This window comes from Numenius arquata, chromosome 17, assembly GCF_964106895.1.
Source record: "Numenius arquata chromosome 17, bNumArq3.hap1.1, whole genome shotgun sequence".
In the NCBI taxonomy this organism is placed as follows: domain Eukaryota; kingdom Metazoa; phylum Chordata; class Aves; order Charadriiformes; family Scolopacidae; genus Numenius; species Numenius arquata.
The window spans coordinates 9,947,282-9,974,034 of NC_133592.1; the positions used below are offsets into that span (position 1 = coordinate 9,947,282).

Below are 26,753 nucleotides of genomic sequence, written 5' to 3' on the forward strand. Positions count from 1 at the left end.
TGAAAAGATAAGATACTCAAAAAAAAAAAAAAAAAATCTCTGCTGGGGAAGACAAAAGCACTTCTCTGGCTGGTTCACTCCATAAACAGCCGCTGCGTGAGGACGATCAGACCTCCCCGTGGCAAAGGGAGATTAATGGGCAGCAGATTCATCCTGCTCCAACCTACAGCCTCGCAAGTCACCACGAGTGCCTTGGGGCGCAGCGTCATTATCTGCAGTTTGAGCCGTGCTATTATTACACAATTAATAGCTTGTTCCATACCTGACTTGTTGGCTGCTGCGGAGGATGTTCCCTTACACTTCCCATTCCACTCACATATCCTAATGGAAAACCTGAAATATTTCATCAACCTAATAATGTCCTTTGATGGTGGATGATCTTCATAGCATTTTATTCCCTCCTCTTATTTTCAGCTGTGGTTTGCTTCGGGTCTGTAATCATCAATTACAGAAAGCACCAAAAGGTAATCACAGCAAATTCTGGAAGCAAGTTCTACAAGGGAGAGTGAGTAACTTTGTAGAGCACGACAGAACACATGGAGAACCCTTTTGATAAATGGTCACCTGCACATCGTCTCCTCTCCCTCCTCATCAATTGGTCTCATAAAATTTATCTTTAAAAAGACAACCTGCAAACTCCGCAAAATCCTCCATGAGCGGATCTTCCCTACTGCATTCTCTCCACATCTCCTGCAATCCTTCAGCCCTTTTAACCTTCTAGTGACCCTGTTGATTCTTCTATTTATAATTCTTTCATTCATACTTATATAAAGCCTCAGAAGCATGTTAATACACAGCTCCACTAAAGTTAAATCAATTTTGGCCATTCATGTCAAAACAAAGCAACTGAGAGCATTATAGTGCAAGTTTAAATAGATACAGTTAACGACAAACAGAAGAAGAGACATTCAGGGGCATAAACATCTCCCAGTACAACACAAGGGAACCATGAAGCCAGCAGCGAATCGAGTGGTTTTCAGTCCCGAGGTGCTGCTTTTATTTCACCTCTTCCGCATTACAGCCACGACAGCACCTGGGGGTACCTTTACACTCCAAGCCCACATTTCAGGACCCCATTTAAAGCCACTGTTCCATTAAAGTCAACAGCATTTTCCCTCTCACACGTAACAGAGCTGCTCAAGAGAGTTTTAATGCCAGAATCCAACATGCAAAATAAGCTCCGAAATATCACACGTACAAAGTTTCCCTTATTACAAGCAACTGCCTTTACAGGTAACAGCGTTGGAAGGAGCTGCACGTGCCCGTTTCTCCAGAGCAGTAGCTACAGGAGTTGGGCAGGAACTTCTCAGGTGCAGAAGCCTCTGCACTGACACCACCCACCTCAAAAAGCCCGTCGTCCCGAACGGAAGCAGCAGAGAGATTTCCCCGCCGTATCTCAGCAGAAAGTATTCGCTATGGTCCAAAAAGAAGCCTCTATTTTACCCCATGTCATTTTAGGATGGTTTACACCTGGATTTAACTGAATTTCACTGAATTTTTTTAGAGTTGGAAGGGGCCGTATAGATCATCTAGTCCAACTCCCCTGCTGAAGCAGGATTGCTTAGAGAATGCTACTCAGGGCTGCATCCAGGCGGGTCTTGAAAATCTCCAAAGAAGGGGACTCCACAACCTCCCTGGGCAGCCTGTTCCAGGGCTCTGTCACCCTCACCGTGAAGAAATTCTTTCTCATGTTTGAGTGGAACCTCCTATGTTCCAACTTGTGCCCGTTGCCCCTCGTCCTGTCACTGGGAACCACTGAAAAGAGTCTGGCTCCCTCCTCCTTCAACCCACCCTTGAGATACTTATAGGCATTAATAAGGTCTCCCCTCAGCCTTCTCTTCTCCAGACTAAAGAGTCCCAGCTCTCTCAGCCTTTCTTCATAAGGGAGATGCTCCAATCCCCTAATCATCTTTGTTGCCCTACGCTGGACTCTTTCCAGTAGTTCCCTATCCCTCTTGAATTGGGGAGCCCAGAACTGGATGCAATACTCCAGTTGTGGCCTCACCAGTGCAGAGTAGAGGGGGAGAATGACTTCCCTCAACCTACTAGCCACACTCTTCCCTATACAGCCCAGGATTCCGTTGGCCTTCCTGGCCACAAGAGCACACTGCTTGCTCATTGTCATTTTGCTGTCTACCAGGACTCCCAGATCTTTCTCTTCGGAGCTTGGCTCCAGCAGGTCCACGCCTAACCTGTATTGGTGCCTGACATTCTTCTTGCCCAGGTGTAGCACCTTACACTTTTCCCTGTTGAACCTCATGAGGTTCTTCCTTGCCCAGCTCTCCAGCCTGTCCAGGTCTCTCTGGATGGCAGCACGGCCCTCTGGGGTGTCAGCCACCCACCCCACCCAACTTGGTATCATCAGCGAACTTACTGAGGAAACACTCTGTCCCCTCGTCCAGGTCACTGATGAATATGTTGAACAGGACTGGACCAAGTATTTAACTGAAGCTTTCAAACTTCATCTCCCTCTCCTTGGTCTGTGGGCTCTCTTTTAACTCACTTTCACATTCTAGCTTTTGCTCCACAGCCAAGGCGGAAGATTCTTCCCTTTATTTATGTTTCTTTGCTTCTCCATGTCCCCACCTCAGTCTCTCACGCTGCCATTTCTATACTTTAGAGTAGTTAAAATGCTACCAAACTTCAGCATTTCTGGCTTCGTGAGCGAGCTGAAGGAGCGCGGGTGAAGCACGGGGTTTGGTGATGTTACTCTTAGAAAAAGGTGAAGAGAAATGAACAGATGATTTTAAATGGTTAACGAGCTGGGGAAAAGGGTGTACAAAATACTCTTGAAGATCTCAAGTTTGCCACTTGCAGACAGGGTTGTCACAGAGAAACCTCAGGGGCTGGCTGAGTGCTAGTGCTGTTTCCATGCCACTAATTAGCTGATGCTTATTTGGTCCTTGCCCCCTCCTTTTCTGTTGGCCGCTGGAGCGCTATTTTCAGCTATCGGAAATGACACAAAATATTAATGCTCAAGTTCTCCTTTTAGTTAAAGTTTGACAGAGAATAAAAGAGCAGACAAGACAGCTCAGAAACCCTCCAGGCGTATGTAGCATCCCAAAAACATTTGGTTTCCATCTTCAGCTGCAAATTATAGACAAGACGGATGTGTTTTAAACAAAAAAAGGTCTGTTTGACTTCATTCTTGCAGAAATGCTAATACTGAACCACTGTCAACTGTGTGAATCAAGAAGGGGACAGCCAGGAAACAGAATTTCCCTAAGAATACTGAGATCCTGGTAATTAATTCATGAAAAAAAGCTACGAGTTGAATAATTTTTTTCTTGTGTTGCCATTTAGCAAAAATACTGAGCCTTGGATTTTTGCCTGAACTCTCTGGAGACAAAGCATTATTTTAATATTCACCATACAGATGTCTGCAGGGAAAGAGAGAACGTTGCTTAGGTGTCCTCTTCTCCTTTAACAAAGCCATGATTCCAATTCAGACTGTTTTCCAAACTACAGTCACAATTTGTGAGCGGGTATGAACATACACAGGCTGCTGCTTCCTGGAATTGCCAAAATGTTGTTTTCTAAGAAACGCTGCTGTTCGGCATGTAACACGTTTATACTTTTCAAACATCCCACAATAACCCAGACAGTGTAAGAAATACAACTGCTTTGTTTATCAGGTTCTAAAAATACTAGAAACATTTTTTTTTTTTTAAAAGATTTTTCCTTACATGCCTAAAGCTCAACAGTTCAAACTAATTAATTCTCTTCCACAAGATTTAATAAAGTTTAGTTTTTTTCACAATTAAAAAAAAAACCAAAACAACAAGCGGTATGTAATAGGTTGTGGCTTGGTTTTTTGGGGAGTGTGTGTGTGTGTTACTGTTTATTCATGTCCCAAATTTTCTACAGGTACTTAGTGCCAAGTTAGAAAAACACCCCTGTTGTGACTCCACTTTCCAACCGAGATCAGTCCCATGACACCTAACGAAATTCTGAATCTCAAGAAAAGGATGCCACAACACTGAAACAGAGCCCAGGTCAAATTTTCAAGAGTCTAAACGCAACTGAAATTAAATTTAGACAGTTAAATTATAGACCTTAATTAAATTACACAGCTTATTTTAGCAATATTACCTGCATTTCAAAGGGTATTACACCTTTTAAGATCACATTGTTTTGCACAACTGGACCTTCAGAGGAGAAAATGGTAATTGTACTGATGTAATACATCATAGTTTGTCTCACAGGGCTTTTGGAATTGTATTTTAAAGGTGTCTATTTTACATAATTGATTAATTCATATCCCAGGACCTCCATTTACAAGACAACGCTAGATTCTACTTGTCGAACCAAAATGATACTGAATCTCTAGTGTTCTCATAAGTAACAGAATATATGAAAGCTTAAATCTTATTAAGGTAGTCTTTAATGAGTGAGACAGGAAAAGTACTTTATTGTTTTTAGGGCTGGAAAGGACGAGGCAACAACTATTTACAACCTTTGTTCATATGGGATTTTAGAGTCTTTGGCAAGAGTCGAAGATTAGTCACAAAATACCTGAAGGATTTTTGAGAAGTGTAACATGGAGTTTAACAAGCCTTCTTTTACTGTTATTAATTTTGAAGAAAATGAAAACTGCCATGAATTACCTACTGCAAATTTTATGAAATTTATTTCCTGAAACTCCAGCAGCGTAATCCTTTGATTAGCACTCGGAGAAGTGCGATGCTTTAACTCCTGCTACAGCCTTTTGCCAATGACTTACTATCAAACATTAGGGTATCGTTTAAGCTTCAGTTCTGACTGAGATGGATGAACTTGGATCTCAGTTTTGGGAAAGCAAGGAGGTTACAATAGCAATCATAACGAGCCTGAATGACTACCCAGAACCAGTGCTTTAAGCACCACAGATAGCTTATTTCTGATGAAATTAGTGTTATCTAAAAGCCAGGCCTCTGCTCTCATGTATGGATGATACCAGTCACTTTCCAAAGCTATTTATCTTCATTGGGTTTTGAGAAAGCCTCTGAATACTTCAGAAAACGTGTCAGACAGTGGATAAAGTTTGATTAGTCTCTCTAAGGTATTAAGGTTCAGACTGTGACTGCATTTTAGCAGCAGTTCTCAGCAGTACATTTGCAAAATGAGTCATTCTTGGCGCGTGCAATTGCATCTGGCGTCTGAGCTGGCTAAACGTGTCTGGTGTAGTAGCCAGTAATTAACGGGTTAATGCTCAATGCAATATTTCAATATCAAACCAAAGCATATTGGAATATGTGCAACTGTAACCTTGACAGAAGCGAAATAGCATCATGGCCTGCACCACTGCCAAAGCAAACGGTACGGAAAGGTCAGCTGGAAAGAACGGCAAGAGCCAGTTAATTAGAACCACACCATCAGTGCTACGATACTGGGGAGCGGGGGTTGTTCTTACCAAAGGAGAGGTGAGCTTTAGTTCTTTGGCAGAAAAATGGCAACTAAACACCAATATTACTTTTGCCCTTTTTATCGCCTCTGCAGTGGCATCTTCAAATTATCATTGTGTTTGCTCAACAGGATGTGAAGTCCTGAATGAGTCACCTACAGAAGAAGGTGGCAAACATGACCCAAAGCTAGAGAGGTGCTCTATCTTAATCTCAATCTCCATTTTGGCTTGGCACACACACAAAAAAAAAAAGCTAAAGAACAAACCAAAACAAAAATCCAGCACCTAAGATGGTGAGATACTGCTACAAAAACAACAGCCTGTTTTTTCCGTAACATCTCAAAAATCCCTGCTTGCATGGTTCTACCAGACAAGCTGCCATCTCTTCCCCTGGAACTTATTTTCTAATTCTCATAATTTTGCAGACAGAAGAGTGCAACAGTTGCTAGTAAGTCAGTGGAATTCACAAAATGCTCTGCAAAATACCAATAGAAGAGAATATTTTCATAATCCCCCCAAAGACACGCGCACAAGGCACTGCACGACCAAGACAACGCAACACAGTTAATGGACGGTTCTGTCCTCTTGGGATGAAGTAACTGATTGGAGACACGTCGCATTTACAGAATCACAGAATGATATGGGGTTGGAAGGGACCTCAAGAGATCACCCAGTCCAACCCCCTGCCAGAGCAGGTCCACCCAGAGCAGGCTGCACAGGAACGTGTCCAGGTGGGTTTTGAATGTCTCCAGAGAAGGAGACTCCACCACCTCTCTGGGCAGCCTGTTCCAGGGCTCTGCCACCCTCAAAGGAAAGAAGTTCCTCCTCATGTTTAGATGGAACTTCTTATGTTCAAGTTTGTGCCCATTTCCTCTTGTCCTGTCCCTGGGCACCGCTGAAAGAAGACCGGCCCAGTCCTCTTGACACCCACCCTTTAAGTATTTATAGGCGTTGATCAGATCCCCCCTCAGTGTTCTCTTCTCCAGACTAAAAAGACCCAAGTCCCTCAGCCTTTCATCGTAAGAGAGGAAATCTTTCTTCATACAGTTCACCCCCTGCCCCGGGATGGCAATGAAAGAGGGATGGCACTGCAGTACCAAATTCAGGTTCAATTCTTGTGTTGTGTATTTACCGTGTGAGCATCGCCCATGTCTATTCAGTAATTTTGACTACGACTATACAAATTTCTTCTAGTTTCTTTTTACATGTGTGTGGTCTAAGGACCACTACATTAATCAGATTTATATATGTATTTGTCATTTTGTCTTCCCCATCCATATTTTTAAGAAAAGAAAACACATTTGGTAATAAAATGAATGTTCTGTGGCTCTTTATGAGAAACAGCCATCTGACATTAGCCCTGAAGCCTTTATCTAACAAAAAGTTATTATGCAGAAGAAAATGCTATAAAAGTAAGGTATTTAAACCCTCAGACAAATCTCTCCTGAGAAATATCTGCCATTGCCAGATCTAAGTAACCTCCACATTTCCATTGATTGTAAATTGAATTAGATACTCACGTACAATAGTCTTTACTCCCTTCTTCACCCCGCACCCATCTCTATTTTTAAACAAGCTTTTCAAAAGGGAGTTACGGTACAACTGCTCCTCGGAACACAAACCAGGCTGCTCGGCAGCTGAGAGGGAGCGGTTCACCATCCACTTGGGCAAATATTATACGCGTATGAATAATCCTGGACAAGGCAGTTCATTTTATACCACCCAAATAAAGAGTTATTCTGCTCACCCGGGGTCCCTGGCTGCTACGCTGGTAGTTACGCAGCAGCGGGCCATGAACAGTTCTATAGTGTGTCTAAGTCACCAGCAAGCAGGAACATGGGTGCACACACACCATATGCTCTAAATAGCATAATACAATATCTAAAAAGAAGAAATACATTATGCAGAACATTGAGAATTTCCTCTATTCATCAACTTCCATTCATTAAGAATTCCCCTAATCATCAACTAGTACTTCGGGGTCAGTATCTCATGAGAATTTTGCTGCATTATGTTAGAAGCAGCCAGGAGGCACGCAAAGAGAAGAAAGTGGGTTTTTGTCCAGATGTCACCCAGCTCTGACCAGCTCACCTTTTTCCGATTAGCTGGTGACAAGCTTCTGTAGAGCTTCTTGCCTTGCTTGCCAGCATTCCAAATAGTGAACGATGTCCAGGAGCTCAGGACTCTTTCTTCAAGAAACCTGACTCGGTGATTCCAGATGGTTCCCCTAGAGAGTTAGAGAAAAAGGTGGATTTTGAGCCCTAAAACTTTTCACAGAATCACAGAATCTTCATGGTTGGAAGGGACCTTTGAGATCGAGTCCAACCACAAAAGCACTTTTAGCATTATTATATACCAATATGCTTATGTACATACGCACATACACATAAACCTGACCAACCTGATTCACACATGATACAAAAACATCTAAAATTTCCAATTCTAAAATTTTAATTATAGGAATTTTGTATTTTTATTTATATTTTTCCTTCACATCCCTGAGTTATGGTTTGAAAACCATGGCACCAGGACATATGGATTCTTGCTGGGATTACTGGTCAGCTCCAGAGAGCCCACTTCACTTCAGCGTGCGATTTCTGAGCGCAGCCAAATCCTGCTTAGCACTTCATCACTGGCTGTGGTGCGATAACTTGGAAAGAACTTCACACACAAGTAAACGTACCCAAGAAGAACAGTTACCCCAGGTAGAGTTTCCACGCTGGTTTGAAGACTACGGCCGTGCACCGGCACGTCAACTAATGGAGGAGAAAAAAAAAAAAAAAAAAAAGAATCTTGGATTTGATTGCAGATCTCTTCTAATGCGACCACAAGCTGCATTCCTGCTGCAACGCTTGAGCTGCTGCTGGCATCTTTTGACACTTGTCTTTTTCCACGTTCATTAGAGCATACCAAATTCCCAGAAGGAAAGTTAAAGGAAAGAAATACGAAGGTCAACTACTTCTCCAGGATCACTTTACTGGAAATTTTAGAGCTTCTGCTAACTTCTAAAAAGGAAGATTATTGCTTTACACATAAATGGAAAGGGCTTAAAACTGATTTTACTTTGAAATGTGACTTCAGAAGAATAACACTATTACATTCCAGAGGTACTTCAGAATCCCTTCTGTGGACTTGAGTGACACGGGCAAGTTTCTGTTCCACTTGAGTCTGCAAAGTTCAGAAAGCTAAGATAAAAACAGACAACCTTACAAGGCATAAAAAGAATTACCAACTAACTTCTAATTGTAGGGCAAACGCTGGACTCTACGTCCAGGCACACAGAAAAAGTCTTTAATCGTGATGGAGATGTGCAGGTACGTTCAGTACCGGTCACTTCCAGACAGGACACACTTGCTGTCCGGGTGACGGGTGCCTGTGTTCCACGGAAATCCCTCTACAGGTAAAATGTCATTGTTGGTAATCACTTCCAAAGATTTCACACTGAAGCAGATGTACTGACCCAATCCTACCTGCGAATGTTATATAAAATCTGTATTTTGGGTTGTGAAAATGAAGCCAATACACCCAGCACTTGGGATTTTATTGTTTGCATCACTATGAGGCATTCTTATGAAAATGCTCACAGAAAACCATATAAAAATCACATCCCCATATTCTCTGTGCCATTTTTAATGAAAATTTTAAGTTACATTGAACACTTTGTTGTCTTTACCTAACACTGAAATTTTTTTAATGGCACAAGCTGAGATCATCAGAAAAATACAGATTTAAAGGGAGAATTTGTGACTGGGCTTTAGAGTGACGACCACAGGCTTAATCTTTGTGCTCTTGCACAAACCACGTACCTCACATGTTGAGGCAAAAGGCAGCTTACGCAGAGTCAGGAGAGTTTCAGTTATCCCCTTCAGGTTTCCGCTTCACCTAATTTGCCACATTTTTTGATGTTTCCAGAATAGATAACTGGGATTCCTGCCTCCAGGGATAAGGGAATGCCATTTTCCCAGCCTTTAAGAGCCATTGCAGGTGCAGCAGACGGGAACTGTAGCAACGTGCAAAGGATGATTAAAGAAAATGCCTGAAACGATCTAGAAGTTGTACAAACCACTACTCAGAGATGATTCTCACAGCTATTTTCAGATTTTGCATTATTACATATTCATAGCCACCAGCAAAAACCAGGAGGTATTATTACTCTGCATCACCCCAAATCAAGGCTGTTTTCCCTACCCGTGTCAGAGAGGATTAAGGAAGCCGTTTCCCAGTAGCCGTTAGTATCATTTCCAGCCTGTATTCAGTTAACAAGATTTTCCTCAGCCAGAAGGTGGGACACACATTCTACTGACTGTAGAAATTTGTTCCCACATCTTAATACTCCTCCTCGGCCCAGATTCTTGAGGTACATTATTTTTCCCATTTCTTTAATTTTCTTGTCACTTCTTGCCTTCCCAAAGGCAAAGTGAGAAGTACACATTTTTCTACTTGGAAACCCATTCTCGAGGCTTACATAGTTTTCCTAAGATCTCACTTGCCGTGGCCCCTCAGTCCTCATCAGTTTTGTAGTCTGGAAGGATGAAGAGGAGCCAAAATTCTGCAGGAGTGAAACGAGGGTATTGATGCCGTGGGTGAGAATGACTACCAAGTGTGCTCCTCAGCCCCAACAAGTTATTACCACCCCATCCACCCCAGTCCCACGACAATGGAGCTCTGTTCCAAAGTGTGGTGACCTACTGACTGAATACAGGAGTCAAGAAACATCTGCTCCATTCCTATTTTGAAATGAAAGTTAATGTGACAATAAAAGCGATATGATTTAATGTCTGAGCTCAGTTAAACCTCGCCATGCTGGTTGACTGCCTCTCCCCTCCTTCCCCCAGCCAGGCTACATAAGTGAATCCACAGAGCAAAGACAGATGTACAAGTACTTGAGACACGCACAAATACAAGCCCGATATCCTCAACAGTACTGGAATTTTAGGCATTGATTACCATCCACAGTAATACTATAAATCCATAAATCTGAGCTTTTCCATGTCAGCTGGTCCCACGCGCTACTCGGGTGACACAGACAGGAAGAGCAGCTATTCAGCCTCTTCCAGGGGTTTTTTATTCATGGCAGGATAAGAGAGCTCTATAGTATAGGTGATTCTCACCTGATAGATAATCCAGAGATGGAAGAACAGAGAACATTTTAATCACAGAGAGAGCTGAAAGAACAGATCCTTTACAGCTAGTTTTTCATGCAGAATTTAAGGTCCTTACAATCCACAGGAAATTCAGAAATTAATCCCATTTGAACCTTGACCATACTGGTGAATAAACTGATTTTTTTTTTTTTTTTTGTCGTTGTTGTTCTGCTGAACTTCATATGAACTTATTAATTGCTGGACTATATCGTCCCACTGAGTTATTACATTTACACTGTTAATAGGTTCTATTAATGTCTGAGTTCATCTTCAGGTCATGGGTCATTAACTGAGGCATGGTTTGCATTGTGGCCTATTTTTCATGAAAGGCTTATTAAGAAAGACAGAGACTATCAATGGTAATGCCATTTACTTTTCAAGAATCTAATGAGGTCATTAGTTTCCGTGTTTAATTGAAGTGCCAAATGCAAGCGTAGAAGATAAAAATGCAGTTGACCTCATCTTTCTTTCAGCTGCACAGGAATATGTTACGCTATTCCTCTTCTCCTGCCTATTTTTGGATGCGCGTGTTTTTGCAGGAAACGAAGCCGGCGTTCCTGCACTCATCGGCGATACCAGACCACAGCCTCCCCCCTACCTATGAAGCACCAAACGTGTGTCTCAGGCTAAGTGCCTCTTCTCCTTCGCTCAGATGACCCTGGAAGCTTCTAGTGCCTGAAGCCAGATGGTTTCAATAGATTACGTAATTTTTGGTTATTTCTGCAGAACAAGCTCTTGCAATATTATACTCATTCTGAACAGACAGCATATGACATTACTGTCAGCCTTGCAAGCACACTTCACATTTTCTGCATAAAAGGGAATTGCCTGAATCTCACATGGAAGGTAAAAACCTTAATTTCTGCGTATATTAAATCTCCTTTGACCAAAAGGTTGTAAATTGCTGCAGAGATCAGGTACCTGCCCCACCTGCCTGTCTTCACGAGCAACACTTCCTAAAGACAAACACCATGTTTTATGGCTCGTCTCGTTCCAAGCTGACTTTTATCTCGCAATGAGGTACATTGTTTTATATACAGTTCCTTTTTCTCCCCTTTGGCAAGATAAATATCTATGAGTTTTACAATGTTTTTATTATACACCAAACTTTCTTACTTCTCACTATAAAGCCAGCTCTGATATTGTATCAAATCAGTGTAATGTAGTTGTGTAGCACAAAGCACACACAGCCCTAGGACACAGGCTGCAACGCAAGATAAAATGATTTAGATCCAAGAGATACAATACGTGGGATTTTGTGTTGTAAATTCCTGGCTGAAGAGAAGTTTCTCAAAATTTGTATTGCTCACACACACAGAGCAGGTATCCAGCATAGACTTTAGATGAAATTACAATGAGAAGGTTTATATTTCTGTATGCACCTAATGAAATCTAAATATAGACCTTGTACTTCATTCAGATTCTGTCACACACCCAAAACATTTAATAACGCAGCCTGATGCCCCCAGGGTGAGGGAGAACACAAATCGGATTTTGTTTCCTGCTTCACAGATACTTTCACCTCTAGATATTTGTTCCAGAAGGCTACTAATCATAGGAAATGACCTAAAAAAATCATTAGTGTTTACAATTATACATACTAAAGAAAAAGAACTAAATGTCACTTGCCAAGTAGTTTTATAGATATTTTAGGAAGTCTGAAAATGCAAAATCAGGCATCTTTTTTCCCCTGAACGGTAATGAAAGACACTCGTATAAACTGAAACCAGCCCATAATAGGCTTCGAGCGACTGTTCTCTTTGCTGAAAAGATCGAATTGCGCACCTTTGTATAGACAAGTCTTATTAACCAGCTCTATCTTTTATGACTGAAACTAGGCATAAACTGTTAAAAAAAAATTTTAAATTCATCAATTTCCAACAAGCATCATTTTGATCCCTCAGACAAGATATTAATCTGGTTGGCGAGTTACCGCTTCCAAATCCAGGTCTAGGCCTTCTCTGGAAATTCAAAGACAATGAAGGCCAACGGCGAAAGGCAAAATGCCACAGAAAACTGCTCATATAGAACACACCATTAAAGGAAAAAAAAAAAAGACACTCTAGAAAAGGTAGAACATACATTAAATAAGGTGAAGTGACCAAAAGGCAAATTAGGGAAGACCCAATTTAAATTATAAACTTAAACTCTTTGCGATGAGCCCAATAATGCCTGTTTGCTCAATGCGCACCCCAGTCTTTACAAACAAACGCCGGGCAGCCCTTCACAACTACAACAAACAGGGGAACAGGCCAGCAAGAAGAGATGTTACACAACCTCAGGTCTGAAAGCTCACACAAAATATTTATTACCAGTAGTCCCAGCAAGAAGCCAACAGGAAGAATGGCTAGCCTGGCTTCTTAGAACGAGACGAGAGAGGCGCCAATTTGGACACACAAACTGCACATCTGAAACAGCTTACAGTATTTCCACATTCTCCCAGCATGTTGTAATTCAGGGTGCTTATGCCACACAACCTTGTAGATCCGAATAAGCAACAGCTTGCAGTAAATTCAAAACAAACTCATTTCCAAGAATAAGATGTTTTCCCACAGATACAAGCAACAGCCTTCCAAGAGCTCCAGCATCCCATGATGCGTGGCTGAAAAGTTTGTAACCAACTGCCAAAGTGATCACACACTAAAAGAGAAAAAAAACCCCTTACATTTAAATACCAACAAAAAGGAAAATAATTTACCACGTATTTGTTTGTAAAATCCAGAGAATATCTTCTATTTGCTTGGAAAGATTGTTTCAGAGTTAAATGGTTTTATATACATATATACATTTATTTATAAAGATCTATAGCGACATTAACCATGAGCATTTTTTCATGTATTTAGCATATTTATGCTAGCATAGTGCAGTATTTACAGCAATACAATAATACAGTGATGTACAAGTAAAATGCACATAAAAATGTTTAGTTTTACTAGTCAGTTCTACGAGGCCATACAAATAGGACTGACTGAAAAGTGCATTTATATCATTAATCAGTAAGAAAACAGTTTACTTAATTACCACTGTGGTTGTGGTGTGGGACTCCTAAAGGACAGTAAAACCCACATAATTTTTCATTAATGTTAATGCATAGGAGAAAGAAATGACTGGCTCAGCTCGTGGGGCTTCTGATCAGGAAGGAGACCTTTGATAGGTAAAACGAGCACGTAGAGGAATCAGCAATGGAGAATTTAACATTTTCTTTCGGGGCAGACCAGCACAGCGAAAGCAGAAGGCAACAGCTTACAAGGAACCACCCGAGATAATTACTCCTAAACATCCTCAGGTATTTTTCAAACCTCATTATCTGATTTAGATGGTTTAGACCTTTTAAAATAGGAAAATTATGTATGTGAGTACAGCACATTATCAGATGAAAGGTTTAGTTTTTATTATTTTGTTCAAAAGAAGGTATTTGTTGGTATTACAAGTTTTACATCTTTTATACTATGATTCTACGATTATGGTTCATATGGCAAAAAAATATGAGAATCAAAACCTCACATATTAAAAATCTTAATTAAAAACCCCAATAAAATTTCACCACTAGGATATATTTCAAAAACATTCTTGCAGTCGTGCTCAAAGTATTGGAGAAGTTACTGCTTCAGTGCTTGCTCCTACCACGTTCAGCAGATGAGATACATAATCACATGGAGTGTCTTCTCTGAGGGCAAGAAACTCCAATGCTTTAAATAACCAGGGAGGTTATTCAGACAGATTACAAGATCTCAAGTCACCAGTTACAGTCTCAGCTGAAGGGATGGTAACTGGAAGTTGAGAGAACACTACTGCTGTAAGGCAGCAGTCCCCAAAATGCTTTGTTGCTCTTACAATACCTATTGGGAAATTATTTCAAAAATGGTTGCAAAGACAAAACAATTTCTTAGAATATGTGAAATGTTAATATGCCCCCACCCCTGCCTCAGGAAATCACTAACATGGGTACAGCCACAGTGTATGGGCAACAGTCTCCAAACCAAAGATTTATTTCAATTCCAGCACTACAGTCTGTTACTCAAAAGCAAATTATAACAAGAGCAAGCAGAAAACCAGGCTTCCACCATCAAGAGGATACTACCAACATATTATGTTATGCTTGCTTTTTGGCCTTTTTTTTTTTTTAAACAAACAAACCAACAATTAAAAACAAGCGGGTAATTATTTTGCTGTGTGTTGTCTTGAAGAGATTAAGCATCCTTGCTGCCAGTCATCTAAGATGAAGCTAATTTTTAAGTTCTACCAAAAAAATCCCACTTACTCTAGGACGGAATGAGTTGCAGCCTGCGGATGGTATCGGTAGAGCAGGAGGCAATGGTTTACTCGAAAGACTTCACCGCCCTTCTGGATGTGTTTATAAAAAAACAACAGATCTTCTGGAACACCCTGGAAGAGAAGCAGTTATTTCAAACCAGGAAGTGACCAGTATGCATAGTTACATCTGAAGACGCGTTTTATTCTTCTGCCAAATGACTAAGGTTTCACATAATTTCATTTGCATTATTTCTGTACGTCTCCATGAAGAGACAGCTCATTAAATAAACGTATCTGTAGAAAAAATAAAGCTATTACAAAAGCAAGCAGCGCTCTTTAAAAATGAAGTACAGCTGACCACAAGGACAGAGGTAGAAAAATAAACATCTCACTTCGACAGGGATATAGAGCTTGGTACAGGTTAGTCCCAGAAGAGGAAACCCAGCTGCTCAACAGCTCATGAAGCCTTACGTGGCAAGGACCCAAAGAGTTTACTGAAAGGGATCACTGACTTCAGAAGACTGTTTTTTTCATTTTACTAGAATTATTGTTCTTTCTTTGGTTGCCAAATACGTATATATCGGTCTCTACTTAGGAAAGGTGAATCAGGCCCCATAATAAGAGCCCTTGTTAAAAACAGCCTCAGAATGAGAAACATCTAAAAACAAAACGATTTTTCTTGCAACTTATTTCCATGGTACATTTTTCCTAAAGGGATTGCAAGCAATGCTGCTGGAGCACTGCAAGAAAAAAATCTCCAGGAACTGTGGATCTTTCACGCTCTAGGACATATTAGAATCACAGAATGGTTAGAGCCGGAAGGGACCTTAAAGATCATCGAGTCCCACCCCCCTGCCCTGGGCACCTCCCACCAGACCAGGTTGCTCAAAGCCCCCTCCAACCTGGCCTTGAACCCCTCCAGGGATGGGGCAGCCACAGCTTCTCTGGGCAACCTGGGCCAGGGTCTCACCACCCTCACAGCAAAGAATTTCTTTCTAGTATCTAATCTGAATCTCCCCTCTTTCAATTTAACACCATTATCCCTCGTCCTATCGCTACATTCCCTGACCAAGAGTTCCTTCCCATCTCTCCTGTAGGCCCCCTTCAGGTACTGGAAGGCCATTATAAGGTCTCCCCAGAGCCTTCTCTTCTCCAGGCTGAACAAGCCCAACTCTCTCAGCCTGTCAGAGATTCCATATGCAACATTTCTCATGTAAAAATCAGAAAATCTTCATGCCAGAGACACGGTGTCAGACAGGCGATATTAAGGCACATAGCATTCAATTACACATCGTAACATATGAAACATAAACCCACCTTTAAAGATAGAGCCCCATACTGGAGGTAAAAAATTAGCATCTATTTACATTTTGCAACAATGCAAGTTCTTGAAATATGTCTAGAACATTACACTTTTCTATATGTTTAGATAAACATTTTAATTTCCTCCAACCTGGTGTTTAAAAGGTCACATGATTTTATCAGGCTAAAAATCTCTGCTATATAAAACCAGGTGGGCCAAAAAAAGAATCTTTATGTGTAGCCTCCAGAAAAAGCTGAAAAATAACACGACAAGTTGAGAAGGAAAAGTAAAAGAAGGAAAATATATTGAAATACATTTCTTTCTGTAGGCAATATCACATATGTGAATAAGAGGGACCTAAGCCTCAAACCTCAACGTTAACTATTCTATTTCAACACACAAAAATAATAAGAGCACAAGTTTTTAAAAAGAATTTTTTTTTTTTCCCCATTACCACAGCTTCTGAGTTTCTTGCATAATTAAGAAAAGGAAATTCTCTAATTAAAGTGCTGGACACAAAATCCCTCTGTGGTTTCTTCTGGCCTTCTCGTTACAAGAGCGACACGGTTGAGGGTCTGTTTCTCATACCCACCGCACCGAGCGCTCGTGGCAGACATGGGCTGGACTCAGCAGCTGGGAGGCGGGGGGGACTGGAGAAACGAGACAAAAAAGCTTTGAACCCTGGAAAACAAATCCAAAACGCTCAACTGAACATATGTATCTTGGGAGAAATCAGAACCAAATCAAGCTCTGCACTTCACATCTCCAGACTTTGCTATATAATTGATTTAAGGCACGGAATTGGGCCACGCTCCCAGATTCTGAACAAAATGGGTTCTGATGCGATTGCTGAGGGCAGCTTATCTGGAGCTATTGCTTGTCCTTGTGGATGTTTGTCTGACTTCTAGTTTAGGAGCTGCGATGCAGAAGAAAACTTTTAGAGAACTTCATACAATTTATGCTTTATATGAACCTACTTTGAAAGCCGCAAAAGAAACCTGGGGGAAGCTGGAGTAGCAGGCACCAACCACAGCCATCAAGAATATAAGCAAAACACAACCGCAAATTCTTTCCATTCATCTCGTAGCCCTTTCTATCTTTTTCTTATTCTGGACTTTAATGGAAACACTGAGAGTCTGCAGCAGAGTTTAAACCTCTTTTTCCTTTCCAGTCACCCACTGTTTCAGGCTGTGTCAGGCAGGACACAGATTTTGTAGCACGTATCTGCTTAGTGTTGGAGTCCCATTTTGATTCAGATATAAGATTACATCACATACGTACCTGCAATTCATTTTCTTTTGGATAAGCATTTCCATTAATCAAGATAACCATTAATACGTATGTTTAAAAAGTTACTGCAAAAGCAAAAGGACCTTTCAAAATGCTGTTGGTTCTGGAGTGCTCTTTCGCTTTACTTTAACGGGCAGAAACCCTTTGAAATGAAGTCCATTCCCTGCAGGAAGGAGCAGGTGCCGGGGAGGGCTCAGCCGGTGGCCTCTCGCGTTCCAGAGGAGCAACGCTGCCCTGCCTTTTCCAGGGGAAGGAAGATGTTGACTGTGTTACAGATCCTGCCGGGAGGGGACTTCCTACGGCTCTCGAGCATGTACATTTGTTGCAATACAAGAGTTTCTTCCCAATTGAGACGTATTATTGGATCCAGATGACATTTTAAACACCGGGAATCTTTGTCTAACATTGCAGCTTTCAAAGGGAAGGCTGTTTAACCACTAAAGGGATATTGTAGCTATGGGTATCCATTTTCTAAAAATATGTTACAATTGTTACAAGTATCAATTAACAAACCAGCATTTCACCAACAGGCTACCACATAAATGGTTTTCAGCATTGATAGCTACAATTAAATTGCAGCGTTTACATGTTACTGGACTACATATGGAATTTTCCATATTATAGGTAAATCCCAGCCCTATAGACTCTGCTGCCCTATGGGATAAACTCACCGGCCTGTCTCTCTCAACTGCTGATGACATCTCCTAGGGAAACACCACAGCCTCACCTGCTCAGCTCTAACCTGCGTGCACTACCCATATCATAGCAAAACCACCCTTCACTGCAAAGCTGCCTCCTACTGCTAACCCTAATACAGGAAATTGATTCTGTGTCCAAAGCAATCTGTCCTGACTTCCTCATCCATCTCCCTTCCCTCCACTGCACCTTCTCTCAATCACCTTCGACACATTCTCTTCCCCTGTCCTCCTCCAGCTGACGGGCACTCCAGGAGAGGTGGCACATTGTTGTGAGCAAAACCAAGGGAGAGATTCAGCCTATGCAGAGCAGTTTAACTAGTGAAACTGGGAAATCTGACACTGAACGTTTTATATTTCAAGAATACACACATTTATAACAAAAAGTGATGACAAACAAGACCAGGGAAGTAGATCTATTCACACATAAAAAAACCTGTCAGGTTTGGGAAAGCTCGGCTCTTCCTCTTGACCAGAGGCATCACGTAAAATTGGACTATGACTTGGTACACTTTTTGCAAACCAGACAGCAACATCATGGTAATTGTTGGACACAATAAGCCAAATTGCTTTCATTCCTCAGAGGAGCGTAAAATTGGTGAAAGGAAAGAATGAATCAAAAAGGAAGTAAGTTTTGATTCCAAACTAACCTGTTTGTTACAGGACTTTTACAGACAATTTATTTCATTGCTATTTTATAAACTAATTCATTTCATGCTGCGCATTTTAGAACGTACCTTAAAAAACATTTCAGTATTAATATTACGTTACCCAACTGCATTTCCTCAGCCTTGAACTAAATTTTGGACTTGCCAAAATAACACATACAGAGGGGTTGGTGGCGTGGAGGTGAACACAAAAGACACCCTATTTTAAGGGAAGAACCCCTGCTTCCGAAACAAACGCTGTTCTGCCCGGCATTGAACTCTCTTACTCAGCACCAAATGCTGTTCAAAGTGTACTGCTAATGGGGAACAGCCACTGAGCTGCTGGAAGCTGAAGCTAAACAAGAAATTGCAGCTCTTCTCCAATTTAAATGTAAAGGTGGAAAAAATTAGCAGCTAAAGTAATTTATCAAGAACTATTCATCCTTCAGTCTTTCCCTAAAGAGAAGTTTTGTATTAAATGTCAATTGTGTATTTCTTTTGTAATTAACATCTTCTCATTGAAACTACTTATTTCAAGGAGAAATTATTGTTAATTGAAAATACTCCTTAGTTTAACTTCTTTTAGGATAGCCACCAGAGGTATGCAAGCAGACTAACCACAAGATAACTCCATATTAAATAGCTATTAATAGCTTCTCTTTGGGATTACCCAAGATATCCTTAGATCTCTTTCTGCAGATCTGTCACTTCGTTCTTTGGCTCCCATCCAGTTCATGTCTTTGCACCATTTTGCATTGACTGTAAGACCTGAAGCCCGTCACATTGACTTCATTGCTTGGGAAGTAACAGGTTAGAGGAAACTCCAAAACATTGCCTTTATCCAAACATACCGGCATGGAGAAATTGAGTTAAACAAAGATGATGGGGAAGTCAAAGGGAAGGGAGGTGGTGAATTCTAAATGATATTTAATAACAGACTAACAAAAACTGTCATTAGATATGGGGTATGGGGTGAAGATTCAAATAGCTTATAAAGTATAATCAAACATTGGCTCCATCACTTTTTCTTTCCTTTTCAGATCAAATACTGATCTCTGTTCAGCCTTAACTACACCAAGCCAAAACCATTAATGCCTCTATTTTATCCAGATTTTCCCCCAGAGCACCTTGATAGGTTATTTGACAAACTGACCATATTTTAATTCACGTTCCAAAAAACCAAGTTCCTACTTAGCCTTTTACCTTTCAGGCATTGTTGTAACTGCCTGCCTTTCTGGAGGGAATGACATTTGTGTGCTCTGGCAGAGAAAAATGAAAAAATTCATTAGTTAGCGCCTAATAGACTACAAAGTTATCTTAGAGCTTTGCAGCATGTGCTACAGTCTCCTGTGCACCCAAGGATATTTTGACACCTCCTCAATTTGTGGTTTTTGTGACCTTTTATCACAAAAATAGATCAAAACCAAGCTCCAGACACTTTGTTTGGAGCCACAGTTTATATTCAGAAATGCCAGTGGCTTATAATATGCTATTCCATCTGGGGCTCATTAAGAATAATTTCCCCCTGTTTACACTTTGAGATTAGTTTAGAACTTTAAGGCTGTCACTCCATTTTTAGTTTTCATACGCTTAAAAAGGAAGGTTAAACACAGAGGTGACAGGAAATTTTGGACCCAGTTGTGGTAAAACTCTAGAGAAAGAAACAAGTGTGGCATATTACAGTTGTGATGTCAAGAATAATACTGGTCAAATAAAGGCAAGACTATACAATATGCCACATTTGCACGGAGCAGAGTCTGCAGGTCAGCAATGCTCACTAATATAGTCCTTATTGTACTCCAGATTTCTTTGAGCATTTACCTAAAGCAAGAAGCCAGTTGTTTTAGCTTAGTGCCACTGCACACAAGTGACTTGAACAAAAGGACAACATGCCAAAAAGAGACAAATAACAAGCCTTCCCAGTGACCTCCATTTGGATACTAATAGCAAGCAAAATCCGTTGTCCACCTGAAGAATACATTTTGGTAGGAACACACAAAGTCAGTCGGATACAATTGCAAAACATCGCTTTTGTATGTGAACTGAGTGCACTGTCAAACATACAAAGCAATAACTTTGCTTCCCTAATAACAGACACCACATCTACCACTGCAGGTGACTTTATAAGTTCCCTACTTTAACATGATATAGCTTCAAAATCTGCTTTTCATATTATACAAGACCATGGAGATTTTCTTCCTCATCATAACTTTTTGTGATGCTTTTGGACAGAGTTACGACTTTTAAACAATGATGTTGGTTGTTAAAAGACACCAAAAAGCATAGAAGCAAGAACAGTCACACGGGTAAGGTCACACACTAATTTTCAAGTGTGAGTTCTGAAGCGTTTAGAAAAGTCCTGCCACTTCTTTCAGTATGGAAATACTGCACTCTTTATCCCAATCAGTTGGAAAATGGAAAGATTATTTTCCCTATAGTTTCCTAATTTATTAAGTCAGAAATCTGGTTAACAGGACTCTCCTCCTAGCAAGTGGATGCTATTTAAAATGTTACTTTATAAACCTGTGACCAAATATGGTCACTAAGATAATAATCTTAGTCTCAGTACACCATTAGAGCTTGCTAAAATTAACTACTTTTAAGTACTTCTGCTTTAATTATCATATATCAGAGAGTGCCTAAGTAACACCTCCACCATTTTAGTCAATTGGTGCAGAAAGCAAACCTGTCAGGTTCTCAGCCACCATTCCTGAAGACACTATTTTGGATTTTGCTTGGACATTGCCACAGTGATTGCATAAAAGGAACGTATTTCCAACAACTGCAGATCTTAACCAGAAAGAAGTACTTATTTCTAAAATAATTTTGTAAACATTTTAAAAAATATCTGTTTCGCATGAAGCCTGGATGGACAGAAAGGTACACGCATACCTACCTGTAATAAAAAAGATTACATCATAGCTTATATATTTATATTCTCTCAGTCCACCCATACTATTAACATAAAATCAAAACACAATTTCTTCCATGGAAGAATTATCTTCCATTTGTTCTAAGCACTGAAATACGAATAACAGGTGTTTGGATTTAATTCCAAATGAGAAATGCAGCTTTTTGGCATGGGAACAGTTTAGCAAATGGAGAAAGCTGAAATGTGGAGATTTGTTGGCTTGTGTCTGTGTTTACTTGCAGCAATATGACACTTACAGGTCGCACTGGTAAATACTATCCCAAAAATGGAGATGGAAGTGATCAGATTAACATGGTCAGATCATGGGTGAGGTCAGAGCACACACACACACACACACACGTGGGCAAGATCCTTAAGAGTACTCAGTACTAGTTTATAACAGCTCCATTGACACACAGAGAAAATCTTTCTTTGCCTCAAAGGAATTCTTTTAGAATAAAAATGAATGAGTCGGATCAGTGTTAAATACTTTACAGTGCTAAATGCTAAAAGATTTAGGACTTGATTTTGTGTCCTCTAAACTCACGTAGGACAAAGAGTTTAACTTCATTGCTTACGTCCATTACTTTGTTCAGATCTGTCGTCACCCTTCTTCATAAGGGATTTTTTTGAAGGTCCTCTGTATCAGCCAGAGTTGGAGATCTGACACACTGGGATCTTCACAACAGGGACAACCGAAAGTTTAATTTATCACTAATAATTTTTAAAACTAGGAGGACATACCATGCACTGTGGCTAAAAAATCATTAGGACTGCCAGTGCATTACATCTGAATAACCACTGGCATAGTCCCTACAAAATTATATATATAAAGCAAAACCAAAAAGCAGAACAAAGATAAAAAAAGCAAACACAAAACTAAAAGCAAAAAGCACAGAACAACAGTCTGTTTAACTTAACCTCTTGAACTTTATCGTTAGGCTTGCTGTTCTATTGTTATCATTATGTTTTAGCTTGCTTTCTTTTTTGAGCTTACTAACAATGTTCAAGAAGTTAGGTCAAACATTCTTCAAAGAATGAAAATACAAAGATAAGGAATAATAATAAAAAAGGATTAATAATAAAAAAAGAAATAAAGAGCACGGGTCAGCAAATGCAGATTGTATTGGGAGCCAGGCACCATTCCCAGCTCTTCCACTCACCCGCCGTGTAATTAAGGGCAAATCTTTTCACCACTCTAAACAATTCTGTTCTCTGTCTGCCATCTCCTTAAATTATAATTTTTTTTGGCAGCCCAAAGAATAATATTTGTATAACCTCATACATACATGCACATGTGTGTGCATGTCTGTATGTATATATACACACTGCATGGCACAGGAGGGCTCCGTTTAAATGCTATAAAAAGAATAATAATAGTAATCTGTTGTAGTTTAAATAATAAAATAGGAAATAGCCTTAGCAGATTTTTTTAAGAGTACTATTAAACGAAGGCTTTCCAAAAAAAACTCAGAACCACCCATTCTAGCCCTAAAATCTCATCAAAATCACTGGAAGCAAAACCCCTCAGGTCCAAAACACACAAGAATGGATCCAAATGCATCTGAATTAGGTCTAATTGCCAACATATTTCTACTCCTACCACAGTAAGTACCTCCAACAGACTTCCCTGGATCTTATTCCATAAACAGGCTGATGAGCCTAAAGCAATCAAACTGAACTCATACAGGAAATCTATAAAGAAAAAGAACACCTAACTGGCAGTGGAGGAACACTTCTCAGGTAACAGTCGTTTAATCTGTAACCTCCCACTCCCAATCCCCGAGGAAAAGCCACTTAACATCACCCAAGGACAAGCCTGAGAACTAAGATTGACAAGTGGATATGAGACAAGTGGATAAATGAGATTTAATGATGGCACTTTTATGGCACATCATGACCTCCCCTCCTTCCTTCATCTCAGGGATATAAATCTTCCCCTGAGAAGAAAGTATTACCATCTCTTTGCCTTCCTGCACCTTTCCTTTAACCTCCTTCACCAAATCTACCTTACTTTTCAGAGTTGGTTCATAATGAAACCATGAGCTGAGTTCTTAGCTTTCAGATCTGCTGCATCTATTTCAGGGACCGAAGAGGAGCTTGAATGTCTGAACCCTTCTTCAATTTTTCCAGCTATGCTGACATATCTAACAAATGTGTTAGATTTATCTTCAAAGCCCATCTCAGTTATGTCATTTAGTCACCAGTTACCCCAAAACAACTGTACTTGGATAACAACTGTTGTTTGGTTGGGTTTTTTGTGTTTTTTTTTTAAAAAGTATACAGTACAACCCAGATTTTTTTATACCTCAGTTTTTATCTCTATCCTTTTGCCTAGTGTTTCTTAATAACAGATTTAGGGCTTTCAGAGGCTGTTAGACAAAGAGATGGCTACAAAGAGATGACTAGGTATCATTCGTATCACCCATAGCACTCACCTTTCCACCCTCATCAAATTTTCCCACGTGAAAAAACCATTCTCGGGAACAGAACCAAGTTGGCATAATCACAGTAGGTCCATGGGAGGTAAACACCTGCGGAAAAAGTGAAAAAAGCCAGCCTCAATAGAATATCAAAACCAGCATCTCTTGGGGAACAAAGCAGACCTTACACATTCACCTGAAAACCCTGCCTCTACTTAACCTTCAGCAATTTCAAGCACTGAGAAATACAAGTGCTTTAAATTCAGTATGTGCCTAAAATGCGGCATACACCAGCACCTTTGAGGTGTCACAGCCCAACAGATTAATCTATTGCCTGCTTCATATTCCATAACCTCCTCTTCCATCATAAGTTCCAACACACACAGAGCACTTCAAACTTGATTTCAAATTTCGAGAGGTATACTGGAAATGACACCTCTATTAATAATGGCGACGTTGATACTGAAGTGAATTAATTGAGAAGAAACTTAACCCTGCAATTGTTGTGCATTTTATATTTTTTATATATAAGTTATTTCTGCCAAAGACACTTAATCAAGCTTGGCCAAGTAAGATGCGATTTATTTTAAACATTACCAGGGCACTACGGATTTGCTACCCAGTGGCACCTACCTTAAAATGTAGTTGTAAAGAAAATGCTTTGGGGACTGAAAAGGGAGTGGCTATTGATTTCATCCTCTCGACTAGTGACAGCCAAGAACTATACAAATTGTTCTTTGCAGCTTTAAACAAACTTGTTGTCAACACAGCTATGAAATAAACCAGAATCTGGATTACAGAAGGTAAAGTGGTTCTTTCTTTTCTTACAAGACGAAGTCTGTAGCCGAACAAGACACCGGCACTTGTCAAACAGAATGTGCCAAGTTCAGGCAGGAGTCTGTGCCCGCTTCCGAGACCGACACGGGAAATCCAGAGCCCAGCCTGGCTTACAAGAGCAGGAGAAAGAAACCTCAAAATCCAAACACTAATGAAAACACTGATCTTGTGAGCAGATGATTTCATAGCATGCTATAGTGGTAATATTAATATTCCTGTATAATTGAAATTTTTAAACAGTGCATGAATGTGAATTTTATCACATACATCTAACCATTTACATTTTAAAGGTGTTCCTCATGATTTCAACCTGGTGATGGAGCTCCTTAAACTGTCAAATTCATTTTCCACAGATAAACACGAATTTAAAGCCCAAATTTTACACACTCAGTTCTATACAGACACTTAGAGCAACTCTCCAAGCAAATTTGATTAGAAATCTAACCAAAATTTAACGTGATCTACTCCCACTTTTCTTATGGCCTGAATCACCTGATAGAACTCAGGCATCCCCCTTAGGGTGACACGCACTGCGTGCCAACTCCAGGGACATCATGGTAGAACTTCACTGGCCAGAAAGGGGTCCTGGGGTGACTCATCATGATACAGACACTTAAATTTTAGGAAGTCATATTTAGTCAGAATAATCCTATCACTTAACAGCTATGAGTTAACACATTAGCAGCTTGTTCATAACTGAAACACCCTGGCTTCAGAGGCGCTAAATTTCAAAAACTTGCCCCAAAAAAGTCAGTGGGAGCTGAAAGAGTCAAAACAATCCCAGAAAACCAGAGCAGACATGATTAGTCAGTACATGGTTATTAGCTCCACACTAATTACAAGGGCAATTGAGTATGGTCTGAACCGAACAATGACCAAACAGTAATCCCAAAAGAAAACAACAGTAGGGAGAAAAGCTAGGCTAGAATGCATTGCATTGAATCTCCTCTCTGAATGAAAGAAAATCTTCAAAAGAAAGTCTTGAGCCTATTGGAATACGTGAAATGTGTTTGGAGAGGCCAGAATGCTATTTCCTTGGTTCAGCCAGGTTCATCAGAGAACAGAAATGCACTTAATCTTAAAGATGTAGCTCAAGGTAATTAGTCATGCCCATGTGCAAAGAGCAAAAATCCCATATATCTTAGATAATCTGTGTTCCACTGATGTATCTGAAGTGAAACCAAATAGAACAAATTTGAAACACTGAGGGGAAAAAAAAAAAAATATATATATATATATATCAAACTGTCACTTCTGTTAACATAGATAATGATGATGATCCAGTAGATCATCACACACTGCATACACTGACGCCCTTCCTAAATCACACAGTGCTCTGTCTCATGACAGATACTAGAGGGGAATGACAGACAAAACTGAGACGGATGATGAGGTGGGCTGGACTGCCACATGTGATTTCAGGGTCTTATCTTTCAAGAAAATCTTTGAACCTGGAACAGTACACCAGCTAAGAGCCAACAAATTGGTAAAAAAGGTTTTTTTATCTGAATATTTAAAATGCAACATCAAAATAAACTTTAGGAAATACAAATTTGTGCTGCTGCCACAACAGACAAATTCACACTACCTTGTCCCTCGCCATGCTAACAGTAGCATTTGTGAAGATGAAGTTCTTTTTTTTGTTAACTTAGTTTTCAGCTGGACCTGCTCCCTGATCCAACTAATCACAAAAGCACTAGTGCTACCAGAAAGGAGGATGTACGGAAACTGGGCACCACACACAAGAGGAATAGCAGGACCATTCTTTTCAGCAGCAGTATAGAGAATCCATAAATAATCTTTAACCTGATAGAGGTAACTGTATGCTCAAAGTCTAGATTTACAGTACATCTATATTAATTCAAG

The 26,753-nt window shown here is 40.2% G+C and overlaps 1 protein-coding gene across 1 annotated transcript in view; it reads right to left on the reverse strand.

Moving 5' to 3' along the window:
- B3GNTL1 (UDP-GlcNAc:betaGal beta-1,3-N-acetylglucosaminyltransferase like 1) overlaps window positions 1-26,753 on the reverse strand; it is a 120,907-nt gene that overhangs the window by 7,513 nt on the left and 86,641 nt on the right. Inside the window, exons 7-9 of the mRNA XM_074159955.1 lie at window positions 24,066-24,161; window positions 14,789-14,913; window positions 7,475-7,610 (exon numbers count right to left, since the gene is read on the reverse strand). Coding sequence (XP_074016056.1) covers window positions 7,475-7,610; window positions 14,789-14,913; window positions 24,066-24,161 — 357 coding nt within the window. The remainder of the gene's footprint in view (window positions 1-7,474; window positions 7,611-14,788; window positions 14,914-24,065; window positions 24,162-26,753) is intronic.